This window comes from Panthera uncia (assembly GCF_023721935.1).
Source record: "Panthera uncia isolate 11264 chromosome C1 unlocalized genomic scaffold, Puncia_PCG_1.0 HiC_scaffold_3, whole genome shotgun sequence".
Taxonomy (NCBI): Eukaryota; Metazoa; Chordata; class Mammalia; order Carnivora; family Felidae; genus Panthera; species Panthera uncia.
Genome location: NW_026057584.1, coordinates 101,403,157 through 101,429,006, shown reverse-complemented (window position 1 = coordinate 101,429,006; position 25,850 = coordinate 101,403,157). Strand labels below are relative to the sequence as shown.

General features: G+C 36.2%; 1 protein-coding gene across 8 annotated transcripts in view; it reads right to left on the bottom strand.

Annotated features, from left to right (window-relative positions):
- Positions 1 to 25,850, bottom strand: part of PTPN4 (protein tyrosine phosphatase non-receptor type 4) — a 217,005-nt gene that overhangs the window by 94,341 nt on the left and 96,814 nt on the right. For 4 of the 8 annotated variants that reach the window (XM_049616206.1, XM_049616209.1, XM_049616205.1 and 1 more), the window contains 6 exons: positions 16,149 to 16,191; positions 15,972 to 16,071; positions 11,869 to 11,913; positions 11,566 to 11,618; positions 11,081 to 11,201; positions 1,906 to 1,993 (listed from right to left, as the gene is read on the bottom strand). In XM_049616206.1, the coding sequence (XP_049472163.1) occupies positions 1,906 to 1,993; positions 11,081 to 11,201; positions 11,566 to 11,618; positions 11,869 to 11,913; positions 15,972 to 16,071; positions 16,149 to 16,191 (450 nt within the window). Of the gene's footprint in view, positions 1 to 1,905; positions 1,994 to 11,080; positions 11,202 to 11,565; positions 11,619 to 11,868; positions 11,914 to 15,971; positions 16,072 to 16,148; positions 16,192 to 23,193; positions 23,304 to 25,850 lie in introns of those variants that run through there. The other 4 variants (XM_049616207.1, XM_049616210.1, XM_049616211.1 and 1 more) reach the window with 3 other exon arrangements.

Sequence of the window (25,850 nt, the reverse complement as noted above, 5' to 3'; positions counted from 1 at the left end):
GTTCTACTCTCTGATTTTTTCAATCTACATTTCAAAGGCAGATAGAAAACATCTTACCTCTTTTTTTCAAAATAAAATATTATTTCAAACACCTTTGCTTGTGATATTCAATTAGGTATTCCCTTTATGTATCCTCTCTCCTCTATTTTTTTGTCATTTTTATTCAGGATGCTGTAAAATTCCCCTCCACGTTCACTGGACATCTGCACATTTTCTTCTTAAGTTCTCAGTATCCACACACAACCAAAACACCCTTTCCTGGCGTTTTCTGTCAGTACAAATTAGGTTTCTAAATAACTCTGACCACTTAAAATTTAATTTAATCTGGCACTCTACATTTATGGCTTTCTTAGAGTTTTACAATCTAATAATTTAAATAACAACAGAACTCCTACCTTAATCAAATCAATAAATACCAATATGGTTAGTTATGCATGAGATCCAGCATGTCACTTAAATTAAAAAAAGAAAGTCTCATATCCTTTGTATTTCATCGACAGCAGTCAGTGATAGCAGGCATCAGGGTACACTACCTTTAGAAAACTGCTAACGACTAACATGATGGAATTTAGTGATCTTTTTATTGTTAACCATAGTTTAGTTTACATATGTGAAGGAAGTTCCATTAGTTTTAAACCTTATGATAAAAAACAAAATCTAGCTGCACAAATATTGACAACTATGTTACATTTTGGAGAATCAGGTTAAAAAATAACCCACAAACAGAGATGGGCCGGGGGGGGGGGGGGAGGGGGGGGGGGGGGGGGGGGAGAGAAACATTTTAAAGAGAACAAAAAGTTCAAGAGAGCCTTACTTACACATTTTAAATGGAATCAAACAAATAGATTTCCAAGTTACAAACACTCAGAACTAGATCTAGTCATGTGAGGAAAGCAAATCTTTGTTTTTTTTAAAGGAGAGACTGACATAAGCTTTGTGAAATACAAGAACACTCCTCTTCCAGAAGAACATAGCCAGGTGAGGCCCTGAACAATAAAACCATTACATGGAACAGAACTTCGAGTGTGTATATTATAAAATAAATTCAAAATAATTATCTAAGGAAAATGTAACTCCCTTTCAGACTGCTAACCTTATTCGGATTGCTAATTTATCTCAAGAGAATATAAAACCTATCACCAACTCAAACAATGATTACCTATAATTCCATTTTTCATTTGTTATGTAGAAAAGCTGTACTCCAAGTACTTCTAAAGGAACATAACTTCATGATAAAATCATGAGAAAGAATTTAGATAGAGACATACTAATTAAGGACAGCAACTCACAAACATGCTTACAGCAGGGTTCTGGAAGCAGAAAAGTTTGACACCATTAAAAAGTTGTTACAGACTGATGTACAGAAGAAGCCAAAGACTGTAAATTCCATCTTTTATTAATAAAGGGATTTGTCACAGGGGAGAAAGACAACCAAAAAATGTTAACATACTTCATTTTGTGCTTTATAAATAAAAATTTATAATGATGCCACTAAATGAGGAAACAAGTGAAGTAACACAAGCCTCGGTGAGGTGAAATTATCTTTATAACACTGAATATGAATGCAAAAATCCCTACTTTTCCTGCTTTTATTTTGGAAAATAAAAAGCCTAAAGGTACTATCTCTTATGGTCTGCAAAATTATCTTTACAAAAATTATCTTCATAACATAAAAATCTAAAAATAACACAAAATACCCACTTCAACCATTCTTCTCCTCAGGTATTAAATCTTAAGGGATTCTGAAAATACTTATATTCAGAGGAAATTTTCAGTGCAACTATGTTGTCAGCACTCACTAGTTATTCCATTGGTTGCCTAATCCTACTAGGCATTAAATAAAAACTCTGATATATAGTAAATGGAGCCTAACTCAACAACATCACATTAGTTCTCTTCACTTACCCTTGCATAGTGGAATTCAACTCCATAGAGTTCTAAGGTACGTGCTGTGTTCAGATAATTAAATTCTGCTTCTGCAGGAGATAAGCCTCTGTAAAGACAGTGTAGTAAAAATTATACCAATCACAAATATGGCCAAACTGGAAAAAAAAAACCTATTTATCTAGAAAAATTTCAGCATTCTAGTTAAATCTTTTATAATACATCATGCATGACTACTCCTCTTAGTTGTATACAGTAATATCTAACTTATCTGGAAAGTAAATTTTCATTAACACAAATCATTATTTTGTAGAATATTTCATTTTCCAGAAATACAAGAATGCACTAGGGGATGTGGAGAAAATGAACCCTTGTGCACTGTTGGTGAGAATGTAAACTGATGCAGCCACTACGGTAAACAGTACGGCGATTGCTCAAAAAATTAAAAATACAAATACCACATTAAAGGGGACTCTTTGAGTAGGGGAAAAAAACACCAAAAGCAACAAAGTCTAGAAAGAAACAGAGAATGTCAACATCACCAGAAACACTAACTTTACAAGTAACACAATGGCACTAAATCTATCAATATCTATCAATAATCACTCTGAATGTAAATGGACTAAATGTCCCAATCTATCGACATAGGGTATCAGAATGGATGAAAAACAATATCCATCTATACGCCGCCTATAAGAGACACATTTTATTTTATTTTTTTATTTTTATTTTTTAATGAGTTTTTTTTTTTTTCAACGTTTTTTATTTATTTTTGGGACAGAGAGAGACAGAGCATGAGCGGGGGAGGGGCAGAGAGAGAGGGAGACACAGAATCGGAAACAGGCTCCAGACTCCGAGCCATCAGCCCAGAGCCTGACGTGGGGCTCGAACTCACGGACCACGAGATCGTGATCTGGCTGAAGTCGGACACTTAACCGACTGCGCCACCCAGGCGCCCCAAGAGACACATTTTAGAGCTAAGACACCTGCAGATCGAAAGTGAGGGGATGGAGAACCATCAATCATACTAATGGACGTCAAAAGAAAGCCAGGGTAGCCATACTTATATTATAATATAATTATATTATTTTTAATATAATTTTAATTATATTAATTTTAATCTAAATATATATGATAAATAAAATTATATTTAATATAATATATATTTTATAATTATATATCATGTCTAATATAATATATATTAGTTATAATATATATTTTATTATTTTGAGAGAGAGAGAGAGAGAGAGAGAGAGAGAGTGTGCGCACGTGTGCACATGAGCAGGGGACAGAAGCAGAGGGAGAGAAAGAGAATCTTAAGCAGGTTTCACGCCAAGCACAGATCCCAATGTGGGGCTTGATGCCATGACTGGGAGATCATGACCTGAGTCAAAATCAAGACTCGGACACTTAACCAACTGAGCCACCCAGGCACCCTGTGACAAACGAGATTTTAAACTGAAGACTGTAACAAAAGATGAAGAAGGGCATTACATCATAATGAAGGGGTCTCTCCATCAAGAAGAACAATTGTAAAAATTTATGCCCCCAACTTGAGAGTCCCCAAATATGTAAATCAATTAATCACAAACATAAAGAAACTCACTGATAATAATACAATAATAGTATGGGCCTTCAATACCCCACTTACAACAATGGACAGATCATCTAAGCAGAAAATCAACAATAAAACAATGTCTTTAAATGACACACTGGACCAGATGGACTTAACAGATATATTCAGAACATTTCATCCTAAAGCAGAATAAACATTTTTTTTCAAGTGTAGATGGAACATTCTCCAGAATACATTATGTACTGGGTCACAAATCAGCCCTCAACAAGTACAGAGAGACTGAGATCATACCATGCACATTTTGAAATACAATGCTATGAAATTGGAAGTCAACCACAGGAAAAAATTGGGAAAGAACACAAATACATGAAGTTTAAAGAAGTTCTCACTAAAGAATGAATGGGCTGGGACACCTGGGTGGCTCAGTGAGTTGGGCATCCGACTTCAGCTCAAGTCATGATCTTGTGGCTGGCTTGTGGGTTCAAGCCCCACATCAGGCTCTGTGCTGACAGCTCAGAACCTGGAGCCTGCTTCGGCTTCTGTGTTCTTCTCTCTCTCTGACCCTCCCTGATTCATGCTCTGTCTCTCTCTCTCAAGAATAAATAAATTTTTTAAAAAATTTAATAAAAAAAAGAATGAAAGGGTTAACCAGGAAATTAAAGAAGAAATTAAAAAAAAAAAAAAAACTACATGGAAGCAAATGAAAATGAAAACTTGACAGTCCAAAACCTTTGGGATGTAGCAGAGATTGCAATACAAATCTACCTCAAGAAGCAAGAAAATTCTCAAATATACAACCTAACCTTACACTTAAAAGAACTAGGAAAGAAACAGCAAATAAAGCCTAAACCCAGCAGAAAAGAAATAATAAAGATGAGAGCAGAAATAAATGACACAGAAACAAACAACAACAAAAAAACCAGTATAACAAATCAAAGAAACTAAGAGCTGATTCTTTGAAAGAATTACTAAAATTGATAAACACCTAGCTAGACTTATCAGAAAGAAAAGGACTCAAATAAATAAAATCATGAAAGAGATCACGACTAACGCCACAGAAATACAAACAATTATAAGAGAATATCATGCAAAATGATATGCTAGAGGGCCTGGGTGGTTCAGTTGGTTAAGCATCCAACTCTTGATTTCGGCTCAGGTCATGATCTCACAATCGTGAAATCAAGCCTCGCATCCTGTTCTATGGTGAGCATGCAGCATGTTTGGGATTCTCTCGAGTGCCCTCTCTCTGCCCCTCTCCCATTTGCTTTCTATCTCTCAAAATAAATAAACACACATTAAAAAAAAAAAGTATGTGCCAACAAACTGGGCAATCTGGAAGAAATGAACAAATTCCTAGAAACATTCAAACTACCAAAACTGAGTCAGGAAGAAATAGAAAATTTGAATACACCCATAAGCAGCAAAGAACTTGGATCAGTAATCAGAATTCTCCCAACAAACAAAAGTCCAGGGCCAGATGGCTTCCCAGGGGAATTTTAACAGGTATCTGAAGAAGAATTAATACCCAGTTTTCTCAAATTTTCCCAAAAACATAGAAATGGAAAGAAAATTTCCAAACTCATTTGATGAAGCCAGCATTACCTTGATTCTAAAACTGGACAAAGATCCAACTTTGGATCTTTGTAAAAGGATCCTTTGTAAAAGGAGAATTACAGGCCAATATCCCTGATGAACATGAATGCAAAAATTCTCAAAAAGAAACTAACAAATCAAATCCCACAGTACCTTAAAAGACTTATTCACCACAATCAAGGGGGATTTATGCCTGGGCTATAGGGGTGGTTCAGTATTCACATATCAATCAACATGATACATCACATTAAAAAAGAAAGAATAAGAACCACATTATCTTCTCAATAGATGCAGAAAAACCATTTGACAAAATACAGCATTCATTTTTAATTTTTTTTTTTTCAACATTTTTTATTTATTTTTGGGACAGAGAGAGACAGAGCATGAACGGGGGAGGGGCAGAGAGAGAGGGAGACACAGAATCGGAAACAGGCTCCAGGCTCCGGGCCATCAGCCCAGAGCCCGACGCGGGGCTCGAACTCACGGACCGCGAGATCGTGACCTGGCTGAAGTCGGACGCTTAACCGACTGCGCCACCCAGGCGCCCCTACAGCATTCATTTTTGATAAAAATCGTCAACAAAATAGATACAGATGGAACATACCTCAACATCATAAAGGCCATGTATGAAAGACCCACAGCTAATATCATCCTCAATGGGGGAAAAACAGAGCTTTTCCTCTATGGTCAGAAACAAAACAGGGATGACCACTCTCACCATTACTATTTAACATGCTACTGGAAGTCTGGGCCTCAGCAATCAGACAACAAAAAGAAATAAAAGGCATCCAAATTGGCAAGGAAAAAGTCAAAATTTCACTATTTGCAAACAACATGATACTCTATGTAGAAAACCTGAAAAGACACCAAAAAAACTGCCAGAACTAATACATGAATTCAGCAAAGTTGCAGGATATAAAATCAACATAGAGAAACTGGTTGCTATTTCTATACACCAATAATGAAGCAGTAGAAAAGGAAATCAAGGAATTGATCCTATTTACAATTGTAACAAAAAGTGTAAGATACCTAGGAATAAATGTAACCAAATTGGTAAAAGATCTCTACTCTGAAAACTATAGAACACTTATGAAAGAAATAGAAAAGGACACAAAGAAATGGAAAACCATTCCATGCTGATGGACTGGAAGAACACTGTTAAAATGTCTATACTAACCAAAGCAATCTACACATTTAATGCAATCCCTACCAAAATACCACCAGCATTTTTCACAGAACTAGAACAAATAATCCCAAAATTTGTATGGAACCACGAAAGACCGTAAATAGTCAAAGTAATCCTGAAAAAGAAAAGCAAAGCTGGAGGCATCATGATTCTGGACTTCAAGCTATATTACTAAACTATAGTCATCAAGACAGTTAAGGTACTGGCACACAAATAGACACATAGATCAATGGAACAGAAGACCCAGATATGGACCCACAACTATACTGCCAACTAATTTTCAACAAAGTAGAAAAGAATATCCAATGCAAAAAAGTCTCTTCAACAAATAGTATTGGGAAAACAGAACAGCAACATGCAGAACAATGAACCTGGACCACTTTCTTACACCATACACAAAAATAAATTCAAAATGGATGAAACACCTAAATGTGTGACAGGAAACCATCTAAATCTTGCAGGAGAAAGGGGGTGGCAACCTCTTTGACCTCGGCCATAGCAACTTCTTATTAAAACACATTGCTAGAGGCAAAGGAAAAAGCAAAAATGAAGTATTGGGACTTCATCAAGATAAAAAGCTTCTGCACAGCAAAGGAAACAATCAACAAAACTAAAAGGTAACCAACAGAATGGGAAAAGATGTTTGCAAATGACATATTTGATAAAGGGTTAGTATCCAAAATCTATAAAGAACTTATCAAACTCAACACCCAAAAACAAGTGATCCAGTTAAAGAAATGGGCAGAAGACATGAATAGATATTTTTCCAAAGAAGACATCCACCAGATGGCTAACAGACACATGAAAAGATGCTCAACATCACTCATCATCAGGGAAATAAAAATCAAAACCACAATGAGATACTGCCTCACACCTGTCAGAATGGCTAAAATTAACAACACAAGAAGCAACAGGTGTTGGCGAGGATGCGGAGAAAGGGGAATCCCTTGTACTGTTTGTGGGAATGCAAACTGGTACAGCCACTGTGGAAAACAGTATGCAGCTTCCTCAAAAAGTTACAAATAGAACTACCCTATGACCCAGGATTACACTACCAGGCATTTACCCAATGAATTAAAAAACAAAAACAAAAACAGATTCAAAAGGGTGCCTGCACCCCAATGTTTATGGCAGCAACAGCTAAACTATGGAGAGCCCCAGTGTCCATCAGTAGATGAATGGAAAAAGATGTGGTATATACATATAATGGAATATTACTCAGATATCAAAAAGAGTGAACATTTTCCATTTACAATGACATGGATTGGAGCTAGCCATGCTAAGCAAAATAAGTCAGTCAGAAAAAAACAAATACCAAATGATTTCAGTTATATGTGGAATTAAAAAAACAAAGCAGATAATATATGGGAAGGGGTAAAGAGAGAGAGAGAGAGACAGAGAAAGAAACAAACCATAAGAGACACTTAATAGAGAACAAACTGAGGGTTGATAGAGGGGAGGTGGGTGGGGGATGGGCTAGAGGGGTGATGGGTATCAAGGAGGGCACCTGTTATGATGAGCACTGAGTGTTGTATCTAAGTGATGAATCAATGAATTCTAGTCCTGAAGCCAATATTGTACTGTATGCTAACTAAAATTTAAAAAGAATAAAAATACCATGTGAGAGATGAATGAAAGAATGAGTAAGTAATTAAATAAGAAGTACCATATGATCTAGTAATTCCACTACTGGGTATTCACCCCCCAAAAATGAAAACACTAATTCAAAAAGATATATGGCCCCCTGTTTACTGCAGCATTAATTACAAGAGCCAAGATACAGAACCATGCCAGTGTCCATTAATAGATGAATGGATAAAGATGTGGTGTGTACATATATGATGGCACATTATTCAGCCATAAAAAAGAATAAGGTCTTGCCATCTGTGACAAAATGGATAGATCTAGAAGATATTATGCTAAGTGAAATAAGTCACACTAAGAAAGAATAATTTCACTTACATGTGGTATCTAAAAAATGAATAAACAAAAGCAGAAACAGACACATAAATACACTAAACAAACTAATGGATGCCAGAGTTGTGGGTGGGTGGGCAAAATGGGTGAAGGAGAATAGGATATACAGGCTTCCAATGACAGAATGAGCTGGTACAGCATAGGGAATACAGTCAATGGTATTGTATTAGTGTATGATGACAGATGGTAGCTACATTTTTTAGTGTAGCATAAGGAATAGGCTTATCAAATTACTACAGTCTATAGCTGAAACTAATAAAACTGTGTGGCAGCTGTATTGAAAACAAAACAAAACAAAACAAAAACCCACGTTTTAAAAGTCCCTCGGTGTTCTTACGGCTGACAAAGTCATTTGTTCCCTGACAAAATGTGAAAGAAGTGATTTTCAAAATTTGGTCCATATACTGTATCTGTGTTTAATCCATAGTTGCTTCTAAAACATGGAAGTTTTGAGACATTCTCCCGAGCAGTGCTTCTCAGATTATGGTGTACAGACAGGTGGTGATTCGTAACAAGTACAGAAATTGACAGTGTCAGTCTTTTATATCTTATAGCACTTTGACAGAGCAATTGCATGTCTGTGGAATCTAAGGTCTTGTCATTTTTATGTCTCTATTTCTCCATTTTACTTTTCTAGTAATTTAATTTTATTATTTTTTCAGAAGTTTCATTCCATGACAAACGGGGAAAAAAACTGGTCTCATCAGTTTCAGAAATACAATTGTATACAATTGGATATAAAATGGTAAGGTCCTAAACTATTTATATTTAAGCAATGTCCCAGGTGATTCTTATGAACACAGCAACGCAGTGTTCTTATGAACACTCGGCAAAACCATTAGAAGTAGATTTACTCCTGCATTACATATATTTCTAAATATCTTAGTTATCCGATATTATCTGACTATAGCAGAGCAAAAGCAGCAAACTACAAAAGCAAAAAATATCAATCTTTCACTCACTAATGATACCAGAAAAGGAAGCCAACAGCCTACCAATGCATGATCATAAAAATGAGATTCCTAAAAAAAGCACATATACCTCAATTTTCTATAAAATTCAATTAAGTTAAACAAATACTCTATCTCCCCACCCCAATCCCCACTTCTCAAACTGGATGATTCTATTTTTCTTTGTTTAAAGATCTGAGGAATCATTTCTCTAAACCAAATACAAATACATAATCAATATCTTGTCAAATGTACAAGCTTTTTCCTTACAGAAGAGACTTTATTGGCAAATTTTTTAAAAATCTGGTTTATCTTCAAATCCTTGATCAGATATGCTATGTGTAGAACTTTTGCTACAAATGGCACTTACTGTTAGACCAAAATAGCCCCTTCATCTCATTAGGCCAGTTTATTAAAATTCTCATTTTATTAGTCTTATTTTAGGTCAGAGGTCAGCAAACTTTTATTGAAAAGAGTGAGACAGTAAATACTTTAGGCTTTTAGACCACGTGGTCTCTGCTGCAACCACTCAACTCTGCTGTTACATGAAAGCGGCCACAGACATGAAAACGCGTAAGGGAATCTGTGTTCCAGTAGATGTTCATTTATGGACAGTGAATTGGAATTTCTGAAAATTTTACATGCTACAAAATATTATTTTTCTTTTTATGTTTTTCTCAACCGTTTAAAACGTACAGATCATTCTTAGCCCGTGGGCCATACAAAAATAGGCAGTACGCCAGTTTGTAAACCTGTGTTAGGTACATGGGCCATAACCAAATGAAAGGAAGTTCCCTTAAGTTAAGAGCCAATATTTCTTCAGTGTTTACTATGTACTAGGCACTATTCTGAGTACTTTGTATATATGAACTAATGTAAGCCTTACATTAACTCCAGAGGTAGACACTTTTATTATCTCCAATTTACATAGAAGCAGAGATAGAGAGCAATTTGGTCAAGATAATTGACCATTAAGTTGTCTTTTTTTTTTTTTTAAGTTTATTTTATTTATTGTAAGAGACAGAGAGAGGAAGAGACAGAGGAAGAGAGAGAGGGAGAGAGAATCCCAAAGAAGCTCCATGCTGTTAGCGCAGAGCCTGATAAGGGGCTTGACCTAAGGAACTGTGCGATAACGACCTGAGCCAAAACTGAGTCTGGACGCTTAACTGACTGAGCCATTTGAGCACCCCAAAAGTTGTCGCATCCAGAATTCCAGACCAGGCAGTCTGGCTCTCTAGTTCAAACTCTTAGCCAATACGTAGCACTGCCTTAGTTTCTCCGTGAGTATTCTGAATTGTATGTTAAAGCAAAAGCAAACTCTGAACCAATAAACAATATTATTTTCTATTCAAAGCAATGTATCTCTTCTTGAAACAAATTATGTCACAAAATTAAGACTCACAAAATATCAAAGTTGAATACTGTTATGAATGAAAAAGTGCTACTTTTTTAAAAAAGGACTTTTAAAAACATTATTTTAGTATTACATAAAGTTCCTTTTTTCCTTTTGGTTCACTGCAAAACAAATGATTCCTTTCACATAGCTAAAAACTAAGAAAGAATTGCTGAGTAGATTGATCTGTAACATTTGACCTGTGAAGATACCATTAATATTCTAAAATTCCTTCTTAAAGAACTGTCAACTTTATATAATAGCAAACTTCTGTTTACCTATAGTTTTATGGTTCTTAGTAGAAATGAAAAAAAAACCTTACGTAGTCTACGAAATTAGTAATGATTTTTTAGTATAGATAACCCACATTTCCTTACATCAATCACACTATTTTACATAACAGTAACTGTTCTATATTAAATAAACACAACACTCACATTAGAAATAATTTAAAACATTTCTCTAGAAAACATGCCATGAAGAAGTTTATGAAATAAGCGGAAAAGTAAATAAATTCTTACGTATGTTGCTGATGTAATTTTGCAATTTCTTTTTCAAAATCTTGAGGTTGATTAGGAATGAAAGAATAATCTGAGAGGTAGCCTGGCAAGTTCTCTGACTGATTGTAGTCTCCAAGTTCAGCTATTATATGGAAGGAAGATATTCACAATTTAATAAACACATTTTGTAATTCTGATAGCTAAATAAGAAATGTCATGAATTCCAATATATTTCTGGAAGTAAAGTATTTGTTTTTACTGCTAGCTACCATGTAAGCAAATTATGACACTACACTTAACATTTCTAGGTCTCAAACAACTTCAGAGAAACTTTTTAGGAAACAAACTAATTGCTAACTAGTTGGATATTTCATTACATTTTCTTTGCAATCACTTTTTCTATATAATAATGTATGTCTAAAGAACTCATACATTAATGGTAATGTACTATCAACACAGACCATGCAATCACATACTCCATGACCCAAAAGTGGGCTGATACTTACACTGAACAGCAAATGAAGCCAAAAGGGCAGCAGTATTATAAGGACAGGGCAATCTAATCAAACAAAATAGAAAACACATACCCCATGGTTAAACACAATAATTTCAAAAGCACTGTAATTTATATTATACTATTCCATGTGACTTACTTTTTAATTGTTAAGTAATGATCTTATCTGATGAAAAAAACTGATGCTACATGCAACCATTTTCAATAATTTGTTTGCGATGACCATGAATTACTTAAATAATACAGAACGGAAAGTACCTTTAAAGCCCATTACTAAAAACTTAAAATAGCCCACCTTCCAGTAAGAATGTCTTGTTTAATTTGCAAAAAATACTGGTACCTTAAAGAGAGAGAGAGAGAGACAGCATTTAGCATTTACTGGAATTATAACATTTCAGGATTAAAAACTGTATACTTATATTAACCAATATAAGTATATTTGAAATATTTACATATTTGCTTTTATAATCTACATATTAGCACACATAGATATATTTTTAAGTAAGATTTCATATTTCATGAATTCCAATCATTAAAATTCTTTGACAGACAAAATTCTGTACTTCAAATATCTTGTTTCCACTAGCTTCTATTATAAAATTTCCCAACATCTTTAAGAGTTACATGACCAAGGGAGATTAAGGAGAATACTCTAAGATCGGTGTTTGTAGAAATTAGAACTGTGAAACACAGAAAAGTTGAGTCAGAGACAGATTGCAGCTGACAGCAGCAATGCACTAGGGATCAACTGGAGAAAACCATCCTTTCTGCTGAGACAGAAAGCCAGAGGCAAAGACATGCCTATGATCATCTTATCATTATGCTGCCCCCTGCTGGAAGCTGCTGATTGTAGAAAAACACCTTTCTATTTTCATTTGAGTTAAGAAAGCTCTTTCTGATGAGGAAAAAAAAAACAAACAAAACAAAAACCAAGACCCCTTCTCTACCATTAGAATGGCCAAGTAAGCAAATTCCTTTAACACCAACAAAAATACAAGATTTCTATAAAAAAGAATGCTGAGGTTCCTTACAAGATGGCACTGACCTCTTGTAAGTCCCAGCTAATGGGTAAGTCATTCCCTAATGCTTGCAGCAAACAAGTCACCTGTGCTGCAGAACACTGGCAGAAGACCAAATTTTGTGGCTTTAAATAGGAAATTTTAAGACTTTTATTTCATCCCACTGAAAAAAGTAAAAACACCCCAAAAATAAAAAATCATTAACAATTTTAGTTGTCTGATTAAAATTATAAAAGCGTACATGACAATATTTAAATTACTAAATAATTTAATTAAGGATTTCAGAGAATCAGATATTCACTATAAAAAAATTTTTTTAAAAAGCTGATACAAATATCCTGCTGTATATATTAAAGAAGTATGTAAACTCCCTGTGAGAATACATAATGCATAATATTGTAAATATTATCTACTTATTCAATCTAAGACAAGATATTTCTATCTAGTTTACCTGGTTTCATAATTAAAAGTTAAAAGTTCCTGGTGGGAAACAATCTTATAGTTAAGTTTAAAAAGGCATGTATATCCTTGACAAAATATTATAATCTTACACAAATAATACCTATGCCTGCCGAATTTTATTTATATACCAACCAGTAACAACTGATAGAGTGGAAACCAGAATTCAAGTCATAAGCTAAACCAGCCTGTGTTCTTTAGAAAATTACTTAAAATTTGGCTGACCCTTAGTTTCTACATTTGTAAAAAGGAAGTAATATCACTTGTACCCCAGGGGCCCTAAATCAGGTGACAAAAACCCAATTTTTACAATTAAGACTTTTAAGAGAGATTAATAATGCTTGAGGTAAATACAGAAATAAAATGTTTAATCTCTAAAAATAATATAACTTTTCTAACCCAGACAATAACCAATACCATAAACACTTATCATGTATCGAGTACACCTAGGCACTAAAAAGGTACCAAAAAGAACTGTCATTTGTACCCTCATGACTCCTGAGAAAACTCCAATTCTAAGGATGCCAGCACCTGCTAACACCAAATGACTGTAGTTTGATGGAAGCTCTATAGGGCCCACTCTTTCCTACCACTAATCTAAAATGGAATCTCAAGGTAAGGGGGTGTAGCAGATTTCCTGTTTTGTGGGTTGAAACTAGTCCTTAAAATTTAGCAACTGTGGCTGAAGGTGTCATATTACTAACCATGACCACTGCATTAAGGTTGCCCAAGCACTAAAGTTTTAAAGGAGTATTTCTTAAACCTGCTGCACATTAGAATCACCTGGGAAGCTTGTAATGCCTGTGCACAGGTCCCATCTGAGACTGAATTGAATCAGAATATCTAGGAGGTATGTCCAAGGCATCAGCATGTTTTAAAGCTCCCCTAAGTGATTCTAAGTTGTAGTCGGGGTAGAGATTCACTAATGTACACTATGGTAATATAATAAAAACTAGGTACTTAACTCATTTTTACCAAACAGCACCAGATATAAGACTCTAGGACATTCTATCATAAAGGATTTTTGAATGAATACATTATTTCTAGTGAAAACAAAGAACCTTCTTGACAACAGACTGAGCACAAATTAATCTCTTGACTACTACCAAACTTGGCTTTACTTTCTTCTACTTCAGGAAGATATTTTGACTTGATTATCAATGAGATACATTTATTCCTTATGTTTTCAACACAGGTTTTAAAAGAACACATTCAAGCTCCATTAAGAAATTCAAAGACATTCTTTTGAGTCAAGCAAATTAATGAATAGGGTTATAATTGACAGTATTTTAAGTGTTATGCTAACAAACTTCATGAATGTTAAACACATTAGAAATCCAACTTTAAATAATTGGTCTTTTAATTGCAAATATTTCTTATACATTTAAAAATCTGATTACATAAAACATGTATTATAAAATACTTTTGCTACTTTATTTCAGGTTATATTTATCAGCAAATAGTAAAATGCACTTTAAAATGTTTTATACTTCAAAATTTTCATTAATTCAAAGTAGTTTCCTTGAAGTTAATCCAAAATTAGAGAAATTTTTATAATACTAAGAATTATTAAGATAAAGGATTTTGTTATTTTGATTATTTAAAAACAACAACAAAACATGACTAAGAACTATAATATTTAATTGAAGGTTATTCATATAACACAACTTTGCATTTCAAGACAAATTAGCTTGGAAATACTATTAGTTTCAAAGGATAGGACTGCCTAACCCAGGGGCTACACTCCTAAATTCTGTTATAAAGAGCTTCACACCTGGCCCCCAACAAACACCCAGAAAAGGATTCTTAAGAAGGTCAACCTAACTTTTCTCACCTGGTCTCACCTACTGTATCAACACCTGAGGATTGGCAGATATAGATAAGTATCTTTAATTTATTCTTTTGTTTCACCACAGCACCACAGAATTCTAAACAATGACCAATATATTAACATGTCACAACCTATCTACACATAGCTTTAGACACAGATTGTTAATTTGGCACTTATCCTTTAGAGTAATTTTGAATACAAGCACTGACCTATATTCTTCTATTTAAGATTTTTATGGAAGGTATCATATGTCAATTTTTAGTCTTAAAAAAAAAACCTGATTACTAATTGTCTTACAAGCAGTAAACAAAGTTATTATTCAGTAACAGATATCATACTGTAATTATTTCTACCTTAAACAGTTCACCTAACATTCATACACTCAAAATGCTCATCTGGGTCATTTTTGTGTATACTTTGTCCCTTAGAAGTGACAACAAAATTAGACTGTAACTTAAGATCAGACTTAAAATGGCCAATAAAGTGGGCACTTAAAGACATGAACGTATTAGAGCATTCTCTGCCAACATTCTTTATAAAAAGGTACCTGCTCACCTGAAACGAATGTAACACCGTATATTAATTATACTTTTAAGGAAAATGGTGGTGGGGGGGGGGAGGTACCTATTGACCATTACTCCTGCACATAATGGTTATATATTTTCTAAATTCTGTGTTCGCCTCAATGGAAATTAAAAAATATACATAGAATGTTCTTTTACATGAAATAAAAGGCACAATTCTCACAATGCAGCATCACTTGGATACAACTGCAGTATCATCTAATTACCTCAATTAGTTACAGAAGTGCTTCTTAGCCGTTTTTTAAAAAAGGAAAAATCTAATTTTATATGGTTCAGGAGGCTGCCTGTGGTTGGATGGGGTGGTCCTGGGATCCCAATCTCCTAAAGCCCTCCCAGCCATGCAAGAGGGCAGGAAACGATTATCATGAAAGCTCTATACTCTATTCTGTGTGATGGCTGGGAAGCTCAGAAGTACACTATGATAATCTATTTTTGCCTAAATAATTTCAAAATTTCATAATAGTTTTGACAATATTTTCAGGAAAAACATGCTCCATAAACCCACCTTGTGTATTCTTCTTGTAACTTGTTGGGGTCACTTACAAAAAATTTGACTCTAAAGTTCAAACTGTAAGGAGATCCTCCTAGAAGTAATAAAAGCAGTTCTAATTAATTAGATTATATCAATCCTTTATCTTTATAAAGTATACTTGCAAAACATCAAGTAAATATGTATGCTCACTCTTTAGCTGCTTCCTTATAGGTTTGTTTGGATCCAGCCACCTCTGAAAAATAAATAAATAAGACTGATTTCTTTTTCCCTTGAGGAACTAATACATCAATTGTTGCAAATCTATAACATTTGAAGATCGTTCCTAAAAACTGCATTTTTAAAAAAGTCTAGGAAAAATACTCAATTTATAGATATTCATATCAAGTATAACAAAATTAATACTAGAAAGTACTGGACGTATTTGTGGTAGCTCTAAATTTTTCATTTGAATTTTCCATCAAAGTATACAGTGTCCAACATAACCTCTATTCCAAAACTAAAAATACTTAATCACAGCAATCTGAAGTGATTTCTGTTAATTTAATTGTATTGTGTAACAGTGTGGCAAGTTTTTAAAATTCTTGGTATCTTTCATAAAAATATAGTTGGCCTTATAATCTCATTCAAACAAAATCTAACGACACATCATGAAAATATACTCTTAAGGAAAATTTAACTTCTACCCTATTCCTTAAAAAATAAAACTATCTCCTCCCCCCACCCACCAAAACAAAACATAACAAAACACCCTCCACACTAATTTTGTAAGAGACAGTGTTTAGTTTGGGGAATGACTGATTTTTGGGTGTGAGAATTTTAAGTAGCCTCAACACTTCCGAATGCCAGTTAAGCTCTACTTCAGGAAAACTATAACTGAATTCAGAAAATATTTCAACTGCAACATATTTCATTAAAAAAAATTAAAGAACCCAAAATGAGTAACAGATGTGGCAGTATTTTCAAAGCACTACACAAATATCAGCTTACATCATTATGTATAAACCATACTCCACCACCCATACTTGATTCCATGCAGAACACATAGAGATTTTAATAACAAATAGCTGACATTACTTCGTAAACCTTCCCTTTCCACAATCCACAACATCCAACACATCAAATCCAGTTGATTCTACCTTCTTCCTATACCTAGAATTTAACAGTTCTTCTCCATCCATTCTGCCACCATCTTATATCTGGGATAGCTCTGGCCATAGCCTCGTAATTGTTATCTCTGCTTCTTTTCTTACCAAGTTCTTCATTCTCTATCGGAAGCAAGTGTAGGCTTTTGAAATATGTCACTTCTTTCCTTAATAGCTCTTGGCATTTTCTCATGCAAAGTTTAAAGTCCTTACTAGGGCTTGCATGATCACTTCTTACCTCAGTTTACTAAGCTCCAGCCATAATGGCTTCCTGTCTGTTTCTCACAGATGCTATCTTAGGGTCTTTAATTAGAAGCTCCCTTATGCACATCATGTCCTCCTCTAACTTTCCCATGTCTTATCTTACTCCTTCCATTACCTGTTGAGTCTCAGCTTAAACACTACCTCCTCAGAAAGGCCTTCATTGATCACCCTAACAAAAGTATGTCATGAAGGGGTGCCTAGGTGGCTCGGTAGGTTGAGCATCTGACTCTTGATTTTGGCTCAGGTCGTGGTCCCAGGGTAATGGGATCGAGCCTCACATTGGGGTCTGTGGTAAGCGTGGAGCCTGCTTAAGATTCTCTCTCTCTACCTCTGCCCCTCTCCCCTGCTTGTACTCTTTCATATATGTATATGTATGAAAATATATATATAAATATATATATTTACATACATATACATATATATAATTTATATATATATATATATATGAAGTATGTCACAAATCTTCTATGTCCTTAGTTATCGTCTGTAAATAGGCAAGGAATATTATTTTCCTTCACATTTTCTTAATTGTAACGTTTGCTTTGCCTTTTTATTGCCTAACTCCTTCATTAGATTATGAACTCCATGAGGTAAGGGATAAAATCTGATTCATTCAAAGCTGAACAGTCAGCACCTAGGCACAGGGCTTGGCATGTATGTATTTAAAAAAATGTAGAAAAGGACTTAATAAACCTGCTGAGTGGCCCAACGGTTGACACAGGGTGTGTGGGGGGTGTGTGTGGGGGGGGTTGTTTCTGCACCAGCAATCAGCTGTTTTTCACCCCTAGGTAACACATTTGCTTCCCCTGTAGATCTACCCATTTATCCATTTTCCATCTCATCTATCTTCTAGTGATTTCATTCTACATATTTTTTAGAAAAAGTCATAACTTACATTCATTTTAATGCTTGTCTAAAGTCAAAATTTGGGCTCAGGTTATCTATTCAAAGCCTGCCTTCCACATTCAGTTCTCCTTTAAAATATTCTAAAATAGTATCAGAGACACAAACACATTTACATACACAAATAGATACATTCAGCTGACAAAGCTGAGGAGTACAATAATACGTACTGGGAAAAATTTTTTTTAATTTCAGAGACACAGAGAGAAAGAGAGAGAGCATGCACAAGTGAGTGGGTGAAAAGGGGAGAGGAAGAGAGAGAATCCAAAGCGGCTCCATGTTCAGCGTGGAGCCTGATGAGGGGCTCAATCCCACGGCCCTCGGATTATGACCTGGTCGAAATCAAGAGTTGGACACTCAACCTACTGAGCCACTTGGGCATCTCTAAATACTGGAAAATTTAACAGACCTCATCAATGATGTCAATGAGACAGGACTTCAATTCTTGGCTTAAGCCATGAAAAGGGAACAATTATATAATGAGCACTCCTGGACAGTGTTCCTAGTAAAAATACATCATAAGTCAAAAGAAAAACAAAGTGGGAAAAGAGACAACATATAAAAAAGTTCTACAGGGGCGCCTGGGTGGCGCAGTCGGTTAAGCGTCCGACTTCAGCCAGGTCACGATCTCGCGGTCCGTGAGTTCGAGCCCCGCGTCAGGCTCTGGGCTGATGGCTCGGAGCCTGGAGCCTGTTTCCGATTCTGTGTCTCCCTCTCTCTCTGCCCCTCCCCCGTTCATGCTCGGTCTCTCTCTGTCCCAAAAATAAAAATAAAAAAAAAAATGTTGAAAAAAGTTCTACAAATCAGTAAGAAAAAGACCAACACTAATAGAAATATGGGTAATGGGTAAGAATAGAAATTCACAGGAAATTTAAATGACATTTAAGTTATGAAAAGATATTCAATCTCGATCATAATTAGAGAAATATAAAAGTCATTTATATTAGCTTTTCATTTTTCATCAATAACACATTGGCAAAGATTAAAACTTTTAATGCTGTACCACAATGGCAAGAATGTGGAAAACAGGCACATATACATAGCTCGGGAGAATAAAAATGATGCCATCTCAATGCTGGACAACTTGGAAATATTTATCAAAATATAAAATGTAAATGACCACAGACCCAGCATTATTTTATATAGCATTATTTACGGAGACATATTTTACACAATATAAAATTCACCATTTTAAAGTGTATGCTTCAATGTACTTGAGTATATTCACTATGTTATGTAACTATCAATACTAAATAATGTCAGAATACTTGCATCACCCCAAAAAGAAATCCCATACCTAGTAACAGTCCATTTCAGTGGCCCCCTGGCAACTGCTATTCTACTTATGATTACTATGGATTTTACAATTTTGGATATTTCATATGAATGCAATCATACAACAGGTGGTTGTTTGTGCCTAGCTTCTTTCACTTAGTATAATGTTTTCGAGGTTCATCCATGTTGTGGCATTTAACAGTACCACATTCTATTTTATAGCTAACATTTAGGTTGTTTTTATCTTTTGGCTCTCATGAATAACACTACTATGAACATCTGTGTAAAAGTTTTGTGTGAACATGTGACTCAGTTCTCTCAAAGGGTGTCTAAGATTGGTATTGTTTGGTCATATGATAACCCTGTATTTAACTTTTTAAGGAATTACCAAATTTTTTTCCATATTACATTTCTACCATCTATGTAAAAAAAAAAAGGGTTCCAATTTTTTTTGTATCCTCATCAATACTTGCTATTGTCTTTTTAATTATACCCATCCTACTAGGTGTGAAGTGGTATGTCATTCCTTTGATAAATTATATTCTATTGTAGGGATACACAACTTGGTTTATTTGTTCATCAGGGGATGGACATGAGTGCTTCCCCTATCTATTATGAATAATGCTACTATGAACAGCTGAGTAGTAACTTTTGTGTGTGGACATGTTTTCACGTTTGGGTAAATACTGGGAGTGGAATTGCTTACCTTTTTGTATTATGTCCTGAAAACAAGTATTGTAAGCTCTCTAATTTTCCTACATAAATGGGCATTGAGAGTATATCACTATTTTTAGTCATACACCATAATCTATGCCCAAAATCATTCCACCAATTGAATTACTATGCTATATCTGAGATAAGAGTCTTCATTGTTTAAATGCAATATATATGAATTTAAAATGTGGTATCTTACTAGAAATGATTAATACCTACCAAGTGTTAATAGCTAATAAGGAAGTTCTGGTTCAAGATGGCAACCTAGGTGAATCCTACTAAACTCACCTACCCCCATGGACACACTGAATCTAAAAGCTACATACAGAACTATTTCCTCTGGAAAAAAACCCAGAACTAGATGAGTGACTTCCTCTCATCGAGTGAAGGAGAAAAACCGCACAAAGTGGGAAAGACAAGACAAGACACAATCTCACCATAGAACCCAACCCCCAGCATGGTAACCCACACACAGGAGGGAACTCACAACCCCGAGCCTCTCCCTGAAGAGCAAAGAGTTTGAACTGCACATCTGGTGCCTCAACCTTTAAAACCTGCACCTGACAGAAGAGACCCCAAAATCCCTAGCTTTGAAAGTCAACTAGAGCCTGTGACCACAAGACTCCCAAGACTAGAGTAAACTGAGAAACAGTTCTCAAAGAGTTAGTGCAAACTCACCCAACCCAGGGCAGAGCAGAGCCAACTGAAAAGTGCCCAGACTTTATGTGAGAGACAGACTTACCTGCTTATCTTAAAGCATGGGCCTAAGGGGAAGACACCTAATTTAACATACGTCTAGGGGGCCCTAGTGAAACACTCTCCAGATACGGAGGCCAGGAGGCACCATCTTTGTATGCTCCCTCTGCCTCACTCCAGGTCACTGGTATCTCTTGGAAAGAAGCTTATATATTCCTTGTTTGGCACCCTGATTTTTTCAACCGCTGCCTAGGAGACACCTCTAGATTGTTCAGCTCTGGTGACCAATGGGGCTGAAGTCTGCAGGTCCCACGGGACTCTTCTAACAAATGGAGAAAGGGTTCTAAACCAGCTACTCCCCGCAGGGCACAGCAAAAAGGCAACAGACTGAGGCACTCAGTCTTTCTGTCAAGGAGGCCTATTTGCTTCTCTTATAGCTGTGGCCAGAGTAGCAGGCTTCCAATTAAATGCTCATCTAAGACTCAACTGTAATCCTCTCAAGAGACCTCAGAGGGCAGGTACTATCTCCAAGTACTCCCATGCTCCAGAGCACCAATGCCTCCCAGAGGAGAGCTTGTACATATGTCTGGTGCTCTAGTTTTTATGTCTGCTGTCCAAGGAATATCCCTTGATCATCTGGTTCTGTTGCCCAGCATGGCTTGTGTCATGGGCCCAAAGGGACTAATAACAAACGAAGAAACCATGCTTGGCTGGCCACCATCCTCCAGGGCAGAATGCAGAGACACAAGAATGAAACACACCCTAGTCTTTAGGTGAAAGAGGCCTATTTGCTTGTGTAAAAGATCTGGCCTGAGGGGCAGGCTTCCAGTTTGGCACACATATCAGGATTTACTTAGGCACTCTCCGGGAAGGAGGCTGGTGGGTGCCATCTTTGTACTCTCCTTGTCCGCCCAGGTTGTTGGTGTCTCTGAGAAAGGAGGTTGTGTCTGGTGCCCCGGATTTTGTGTCTGCTGTCCAGAGGACACACCCTTTGATGGTTTGACTCTAATGGCAAGCGGGGCTTATGTTCACAGGTTCAAGGGGACAGCAGCAAACGAAGAATTTACAGTTCTTACCTAATTATCACCCCAGGGTTCAGCATGCAGAGGGCAGACAGAAATGCCCATCTCCCGGTATTCCCCTAAAAGATGTATATTTGCATACTTTAAAAACTGCTGTCTGAGGGTCTGGCTTCCAGTTGCCCTGAATCTAGATGCTCACCAAGATCCTCCCCTTTGAGACACCGGCAGGTCTTGGCACATCTTTAAGAACTGGGAGCCACTAAAAATAAATTAACTACTTGGGAAATCCTGAAAGGTTCCAGGCATAACCAAGAGCTATGGAGGGCAAGGGTGAATGATTAAGGTTCAACACAAGGCCATTCCTTCACGACTAGGAGAGGTGGCTATTTAATCTAATGCATAGAAACCAACACAGTAAGTAAAGCAAAATGAGAAAAAAGAGGAATATGTTCCAAGTAAAAGAACAAGAGAAAATATCAGAAAAAGACCTTAATGAAATGAATATAAGTGATTTACCTAATAAAAAATTCAAAATATTAGTCATAAAGATGCTCACTGAGCTCAGAAGAACTGATGAACACTGTGAAAATTTCAACAGAGATAGAAAATATAAGAGAGTATCAAAAAGAAGTCACGGGATTGAATGAAGAACACAGTAGCTGAACTGAAACATACATTAGAGGGGTTTAACAGCAGACTAGATGAAGCAGAGGAAAGGTGAGTGAACTCAAAGATAAGATAGTAGAACTAACCCAAGCAGCAAAAAGAAAAAACAATGAAAATAAGTAAAGATAGCCTAAGAGACTCAAGGGACAAGATCAAGCAGATCAATATTCACAGCATAGGGCTCCCAGGAGTAGAAGAGACAGAAAGGGGCAGAAAACTTATTTCAAGAAATAAAGGTTGAAAGCTCTCCTAACATGGGGAAGGAAACTGACATCCAGATCTAAGAATCTCAGAGTTCCAAATAAAAGGAACTCAAAGAGACCCACTGTAAGACACATTATAATTAAAGTGTCAAAATTAGAAGACAAGGAGACCATCTTAAAGGCAGCAAGAAGAAAACAACTTCTTACATACAAGGGAACTCCCATAAGATTGTCATCAGATTTTTCAGCAGAAACGTTGCAGGCCAGAAGACCATGGCATGACATATTCAAAGTGCTGAAAGAAACAAAAAACCTGCCAACCAAGAATACTCTATATGGCAGAACTGACCTTCACAACTGAAGGAGCATTCAAGAGTTTTCCAGACAAGCCAAAGCTAAAGGAGTTCATCACCACTGGACAAGCCTTAAAATAAATGTTAAAGGTACTTCTTTAAACTGAAATGAAAAGGTGCAAATTAGTAACAGAAAGACATGAAAGTATACATTTCACTGGTAAAAGTAAATATATAGTAAAATTCAGAATAATCTAAGTGTTGTAAAGGTGCTAGGTTAATCATGTATTAAGCTAGTATGAAGGTTAAAAGATAAAACTAACAGTAATAACTATAACCACAATAATTTAATGGATACACAAGGTAAAAAGATGTAAATTATGACATTAAAAAGATAAAACGGGGGTGGGGGTAAAAATGTAGAGGTTTAGGATGTGTTCAAACTTAAGTTGTTGTCAACTTAAGTTGTTATAGGCTGTTGTAAGTTGTTTTATGTAAGCTTCATGGTAACTACAAAGCAAAAACCTACAGTGGATACACAGAAGATAAAGGGAAAAAAATCTAAGCATACCACCATAAAAAATCTTTCAAACTGCCAACAAAGAAAATAAGATCCATCTATATACTACCTATAAGAGACTTGCTTCATATGTAAGGATACATGCAGACCGAAAGTGAAGGGATGGAAAAAAGGTATTCCACGCAAATGGAAACTTAAAGAAAGCTGGGTAGCTTTTTATGTAAGACAAAATAGGGGCACCTGGGTGGCTCAGTAGGTTAAGTGTCTGACTCTTGATTTCAGCTCAGGTCATGATCTCACAGTTGGGGGATCCAACCCTGTGTCTGCCCTATACGTGCAGAGCCTACTTGGGATTCTCTCTACCTCTCTCTCTGTCCCTCCCCTGCTCACACGCTCATGTGCTCTCTCTCTCTCTCTCTCTCCAAATAAATAAATTAAAAAAGAAAAAGACAAAACAGACCTTAACACAAAGACTACAGTAAGAGACAAAGTTATAATGTAATAACAAATGAGTCAATCCAACCAGAAGATATAAAATTTGTAAATATTTATGCATCTAACATAAGAGCATATAATAAACACATAATGCAAGTATTAACAGACTTAAAGGAAGAAACAGCAATGATAGGAAAGGACTCTAATATTCCACTTACATCAATGTGGGAGTGTGCTGACAGTAGGGTATCATAGCTACCGAGTCTCGTGGGCAAGGGTGATTTTTTTCATTTCACCAGGTGTCACCAGCCCTCTGGGACACTGACTTGCCTCTCTTCCTTCAAGTACTCACACTTAATGGTTAAGTTAGGAGTAAGCAGTACTAATTACTTACCACATGGTCTGTGGGGAGGGAATGAGCTAACCCACTTGGCTGCTTCTACAGCAGTGTACCTCCTTCCAACAGTCCCCCAAAGTCTCCACAGCCTCCCCACCCCACTCCCCCACCACACCTTGCTCATCACTGAATTAGGCATGCCTCTGAAACTACTTACAGTCATGAACTTTGTGATCTTGGGCAAGTTACTTCACTTCTCCGTACCTTCATTTTTTCATATGTTAAGTGGGAATAGTAGTAGCCAGGTACATTGTTAGGATTGAATTTGGTAAGATTAAAATACTTAGTGAACAGTGTTTAATATATGTTAGAGTCGGTTAGGCGCCTGACTTCGGCTCAGGTCATGATCTCCAGTTCGTCAGTTCGAGCCCCACATCAGGCTCTGTGCTGACAGCTCAGAGCCTGGAGCCTGCTTTGGATTCTGCATCTCCCCCTCTCTCTGCCCCTCCCCAGCTCACACTCTGTCTCTATCTCTCTCAAATATATATACACATTAAAAAAAAAAAACATTAATACATGCTAGAAATGTGCACTCAGTTTGCCATCTTGCTATAGAAACACTGCTTTTTAAAATAGGATGCTTAAATATTTTTAAAGAACATAAATATATGATTTTAAGATGTGTATAAGCTCACCTTTGAGGCAACCCATGGAAAAATGACACACAAAAAAATAAATGAAATGAAAATGAAAAATGAAATAAAACGAGATTTGGAGAGGGAATCAGAAGTAGGACAGCTACTTGAAACTGAGTAACAAAGATATCAGTACCGTTTTTTTTTTTTAATGTTTATTTAGTTATTTTGAAAGGGGGGGGGAGAGAGAGAGAGAGAGAAAGAAAGACAGCGTGTGCAGGGGAGGGGCAGAGAGAGAGGGAGAGAGAATCCCAAGCACACTCCAGGCTGTCAGCACAGAGCCCCACCTGGGGTTCAATTCTCACGAACCATGAGATCATGACCTGAGCCGAAATCAAGAAGAACTGCACATTCAACCAACTGAGCCACTCATGAGCCCCTCCCCTGCTCTGTGACACCAGGAGGCTCCAATCTCCCAACAGTCTCTAGCTTGCAGCTCTATTTGCCACTGGCCACACAGTAACCAGAGTGGTATATCTAAAATACAAGTCTCATGTAACTTGCATAAAAAAAAAATCCTTAGGTGAATATAATCTTACAGATTAAAAGGTATTCCATAATCTGCCATACTAGGCAAACTTTTTTTTTGTTTTTTTTTTTTTTGTTTTGAGGAGGGGAGCAAAGGGAGAGGGAGAGAATCTTAAGCAGGCTCCATGTCCAGTGTGGAGCCCCATGCAGGGTTCAATCTCACCACCATAAAATCATGACCTGGGCCAAAATCAAGAG